This window comes from Stylophora pistillata, chromosome 11, assembly GCF_964205215.1.
Source record: "Stylophora pistillata chromosome 11, jaStyPist1.2, whole genome shotgun sequence".
In the NCBI taxonomy this organism is placed as follows: domain Eukaryota; kingdom Metazoa; phylum Cnidaria; class Anthozoa; order Scleractinia; family Pocilloporidae; genus Stylophora; species Stylophora pistillata.
Window position 1 is genome coordinate 28108286 of NC_142529.1, and position 6040 is coordinate 28114325.

Below are 6040 nucleotides of genomic sequence, written 5' to 3' on the forward strand. Positions count from 1 at the left end.
TAAAGTAAATTTAAAAAAAAAGGAGGGGTTTTTCACGTAAAAGAAACCGCCTTAAATCCCTTGCCTCTCTGTCTATACATTCAAGTTTTAAAGTCCACATTTTGTATTCAAATCTTTTCCACACTGATCATGATCACTTTACCTTCAACAATCACTTTCTCGTAGCTGATAATAGTTCCAGAAGTTACGTGATGTCAAAACTGATATTAACGGCACTGCATGGTAAGAAACTGACATCTCTTGTGAGAGGATAAGTACAGTAACTTCGTACTTGCATTTTTAACCTGAGGAAGGAAAACGAAACCACTGTTTATTAAGAAACGAAATGATGGAGACTAATTTCCAACGTAAATACTCTTGTTTTCAAGAATCCGATTTTACTCGATCAAATCTCAATATAAACCTATTTGTCACATAATGGTATCACTGTTTCACTTGCTTGAAATTGATTTTCTCAAGTAGAATTGAAATAATTGGTGAAAATTTGAGTAAGTATTACTTAAATTAGCTGTCTTCATTTTTAGACAGTTTACCTGCAGGTTCGGCAAACAGCTTTATTTAGTGATAAAGATAAACTAATTCATAGTTATATCAAATATGCAGGTTTGGCAAACAGCTTTATTTAGTGATAAAGTTTCTTGTTATTTTATGCAACAGTAGACAGTTTGCTGATAAGTTATCCCGACTTAGAAGGGCAACGAAATAGTTGAAGTAGCCAATTATTGCGCATTTATTCGTCCCTATCCGAGAAGACTAGAATATCTAACCATTTCTTGATGTTATAGAAAGGTAGCAAATTCTTCTCAATTATTTTAAGACCTTGAGTGTTGGTCCGGCCGGGGCTCGAACCCTCGACCTCCCGTACAACAGTCCAGCGCACTATCCATTGGGCTAACTGGGCGGCGGTATTCATCTCAAGATCTTATCAAGGTCACTTCTCTTTACTACAGTTGGCTCTTGGATCATATCGTAAATCTTGATAAGAGCTCAAATCTTTATATCCTCATCCCTTAATTAAAATTCATCCCAAGATTGAAGTAAATAATCGGTTGGATAAACACTTGGTTGGTTTTAGATTTCACACATCCTACCTAACTTAATGCCAAAAAAATTTTCAGGAAAATTTTCCTCCGGGAAAGGATATTTCTATCTTTCATGTTGCTGTAAAATAAAAATTTTTTTGCATTTAAGAAGAGACTTTTTAGAGTATGTTGCAGGGAAACTGATTAAAAATAAGTTATATGTAATGGATCTCCTTAGGAGAGATTGGCATCTCTTGTGACAGAAAAAGCATGACTGACGTACAGTACTTGTATTTTATAAAAAGGGAATTTACTAAGTTTCTGTAAATTTAAATTAAGAAAGGTAAGGTTTACGTAATCGTCGCCGGGCAGGTGCTGTCAAGAACGAAACAATTGTCTATTAAGTCACGAAATGCAAGAGAATAATTTCTAGCATAGCTAGTGTCCCTCGCTTTCAAGAGGTGAAATTGTCCTGGATAAAAGTTCATTTACGATCTTCTTTTCAAAAAACGGTAAGTATGATTGTTCTTACTTTGATGCTCAAATGTCTCCGTCAAATGTCTAGGTATGTCCGTAATGCTAATTAAGACATATTAACTTCCCGTTTTTTTTTCAAGTGAAAAAAGACAATTTGCTGAAAAAGTTTTCTGTTGTAGAAGGTGGTCCTAATCTTTCAAATAGGCAAAAAACCGTTTAGGTAGCAACCTTTGGGGCTTAAAATTACTCATCTGATGTGCCCCAAGTATAAACGAAAAACAGAAGGAGGTCGTACTTTCACTATTAGGACTATAAAGGACTGGAATTGCATGAATTATAATATAAGAAATAATGGCTCGCTAGCAAGTTTTAAGCACAATGTTTTTAAATCCTTTCTAACTGAACAAAAGGCTGCGATGCGCCTTAGACTGTAATTTGTATATATGTATTATATTGTTTTTTATTTTCTTTGTCATAATGTCTTCTATGAACTATTCATTATATTTTATCCTTTTTAAATATGAAGATTTAGAAATGCAAAGACTAGCAAAAACTAACGATAAAAACCAACGTTTCGGTGTCATCATGACGCCATTGTCAAGGAGAAATAAAAAATAAAGTTTGTGGCAAGGTGTAACACTAAATTAGCATAAATATGTTACACTTTAATTAGTTCGTAACATATTTATGCTAATTTAGTGTTACACCTTGCCACAAACTTTATTTTTTATTTCTCCTTGACAATGGCGTCATGATGACACCGAAACGTTGGTTTTTATCGTTAGTTTTTGCTAGTCTTTGCATTTTTAAATATGGTATATTTTATAGTTATTAGTTGTAGCATCTATATTTGTAATTGTTTTAAGGGCCACAGAGTCATCAGTGTCTTAGGGCTACTGTGAAGTGCTTTTACCCTCTCTAAATAAAGCCTATTATTATTATTATTATCATTATTATTATTACTCAGTTAATATACTTAACGTTTTGTTTCCCTTTTTATTATTATATTTTTTTATTTTTAAGGCAAATATACACTATGATGGAGCAGTCTCAGCGATTTTGCAGAACCGAAGAAGCTGCGAATTACTGAGAAATTAGATTCTCTAAAATAAAAACAAAACCTAGTTATTCAATGAGATAAAAAGTGACATGTACCTTTACAAAACAGACAATTTTCATCCGAATTTCAAAGAAGAAACACTGCTATTAGTTTATTTGGATCTTGGTACCAAATTAAGGTTTGGATGCTACGCGCGCAGCGTAGCCCCATACTCAGAAAATGGTAGTAAAAACAGACACCCATCAAACCGATAACATTTGGTGGAACCACCAAACTTTGGTAGGTTATGACAGTACGTCCGTACATACAAGGCGCTATTTTTAGCATGACCGGCCGACTGCATTGTGGGCTCGCAACTAGTTAGGGGAATGGAGAAGGTAATACGCAGGCGCGATTGTATGCGTAATACGGAAAATACCATTCATGTGTGCTAGGAAACTCTAATGCAAAATGATGTGTTGCATGTCGATCTTCGGTTCAGAACACCGCAAGCACACACTTAGGCATTACACGAAGCCGATAGTACTTAATCGAGCTGATTTGTCTTCGTTTTGACAATGTAGAGTCTATGATAGGTTCTTGGCTCAGCGTGCGGTCGTAAAGATATGAAATAAGCGAGAGGTTTGGGAATTACAAAAGATGTGTTTTACTCGCTCAACGCCTAGGCGAGAGTAGCTATAGGCTCCCGACGAATAAGAGAATTACAGACCTATTTCCCTACTTTGTACCTTATCCAAAGTTCTCCAAAGATGTATTTTCAATAGATTGATCACCCATCTTAGCAGTTCCTTATCGACTCGGCAACATGGATTTCTGAGTTGTCGCTCGACAGTCACCCAGATACTTTGCTTTCTTCATAAAATCGGACAGGCCCTGGATAACTCTCTCCAATCTGATGTTGTTTACTTGGACCTGTTTAAAGCATTTGACACTGTCTCTCACTCCCTTCTATTACAAAAACTTGCAGCTTCTGCCATTGATGGCTCTCTGTTCCAATGGTTCGCAGATTATCTTACAAATAGGTCCCAGAAAGTGTTAATCAAAGGCGCAACATCTTCATCCTTACCTGTGCTCTCAGGAGTACCCCAGGGAAGTATTCTGGGGCCACTGCTCTTCCTATGGCATATTAATGATTTACCAGATGTGTTATCTAGCTCTACTATGGCTTACCTTTTCGCAGATGATACCAAGCTTGCTCGCACTATCCACACCGAGTCTGATATAACTAATTTTCAACAGGATATTGATAAAGTGCTTGAATGGTTTACTAACTGGCGCATGAAGTTTAATCTCAAGAAGTGCGAAGCCATACGTGTAACTCGAAAGAAATCTCCACTTCAAGGCTCCTATCATATTGGAAATCATGTCATTTCTCAGACCGATACCCAAAAAGATCTTGGTGTTATTCTTAATACCGATCTAAAATGGAGTTCCCACTTTTATTCCATATCATCCAAAGCTAACAATTTGCTGGGTTTTCTCTACAGAACATCTGACCCTAGTTTTGGACCTACAGTCAAGCGTTCCTTGTACCTGAGCGTGGTGCGATCTCATCTGGGTTATGCAAGTGAGGTGTGGAGTCCCTTACATATTGGTGGTCTTCGAACAATCGAAGCAGTTCAACGTAGAGCAACAAAGTATATTTTAGCTCTTATTCCCTACAAAGAAAGGCTTATTTAACTGAACCTATTGCCAGAGTCGTACTGGTATGAAATCAGAGATTTATTTATTTTTCTTTAAGGCCATTAATGGCATCTATAACATCGATATCACAGAGTTTATTCAGCCCAAAGTAATAGTTAGATCTACTCGATCGTAATAGTTGTTCCTCAGTAGATTATCAGCCTTTGAAATGTAGAACGTCTCTCTTTCAACGTAGCTATTTCAACAGAACTGTTAAGTTATGGAATTCTTTGCCTTTGTCATTAAGAACTTTATCTAGTGTTATTTCTTTCAACGGATCATTAATTAAACGTTACAAAAAAGCTCTTATCGAAACGTTCGATCAGGACAGCGTTTTTACTTCGAAGTCCTTGTGTCCTAAATGCTTTGCCACCAGGAATTTAATTGGTTTCCGCCAGTGTTGCTTCTAATTACTTATAAACTATTATACTTACGTATATTTTATATATTTCAGGAATTTGCATATTTTATATAGATATTTTTAAGACATTAAATTAGTCTTATATCACCAATTTCTTTTTTTTTTTTTTTTTTGGAGGACTTTCACCTAGTTGGAGCTCGCTCTTTTGTGATTATTCCTCACTGAGCTTTTTGCATTTCGCTTTTCGTTTTGCTATTGAGCTTATTTTTTAACTCAGTGGAAGTTTAACAAATAAATAAAGAGGTGGAATGAAATAAATTGTGAATAGAGTGTAAGTAGGGTTGCACTATCCATCCCTTTGTCTCTGATACCGATATTTTTAATATTTTAATATTTTTAATAGAATATTTTGTTCACTTCACTGTTCGAATGTAACTTTAACTGTAATCAAAGGATAATCGTTGATCACTCACGGAAATCGCTACAAGAAGAAGTCAATCACCTGCTGTATAGATGAAAGCTTGCTTGATACAGAAATGCCTTTCTTGTCTTTTTATTAGCAAGACTTTGGAATAAATGAAATTGGATCCAATGCAAATAGAATAACTTTGGCTTGCTATTATTCAGGACTATTGCCAGCGGCGTTTTCTTTCTAACTTGTAATGTACACACAAACCGCTTGTTCTGTCACATGTTACGTCAATTTTGTCCGGGACTTTCTTGAAGGTCATCTGTACCGATTATCATACATTAGGGAATCCTCTGTCTGTAACAGACAATCTCCTATATTTCATCTGCCTTTTCCCTTATAAAGATCTCCGATAAGATTAAAAAAATTGTCAACCTTATTCGCCCTGAGTGATAGAAATTTTCCTATCTCCTGGAGAATCTATGCACCATCAGAAATGTGTGATGTTGTCCTCATTTCACAATACGATAGAAAAGATCCCTCAATTCAGAACAAAATTTTCTGAATGGGTTCATCATTGATGAATGTTTAACCTATTTTTTTCATTTCGAAATCTTTAAAAGTATTATCAGCTTCGGGAAACTGAACTTCTGATCAGATACAGAGTTCAAGATAATTTACTCATCAGCCTGGAAATAATTGAAAAAAAATTATGGGCTTTTTGCATAAGTTATACACTGACAGAGATGCCAAGTGCAATTGATCGAAAACAATGATTTGGTGTTGTTACTGACATGTTCTTTCTGAAGTAATTCTGCAGTTTGATGAGCGGCCATTTCCTTTTTTCTCACAGATAATCTGTTTATTGCAGTAAGGAATGTTTCCTTCAAAGGACTTCCTCCTGGTGATGATCACCTAAAACTTTCTTCCTTTGTAGCACATAAATAAGTCATCTCCTTTCACACCGCAAAAAAAATGAGAGACTTCTAAATTATTACTTGACAAAGGTGTTTGTTTAGCCTGTTTGT

At 35.6% G+C, this 6040-nt stretch overlaps 1 protein-coding gene across 1 annotated transcript; it reads left to right on the forward strand.

Moving 5' to 3' along the window:
• The first annotated feature begins 3720 nt into the window (after nt 1-3720).
• On the forward strand, nt 3721-4239 carry LOC148720984 (uncharacterized). The gene has a single exon (XM_088737718.1). It carries the CDS (start codon nt 3721-3723, stop codon nt 4237-4239), a length of 519 nt encoding a protein of 172 aa, XP_088593844.1.
• Nucleotides 4240-6040: the final 1801 nt, after the last annotated feature.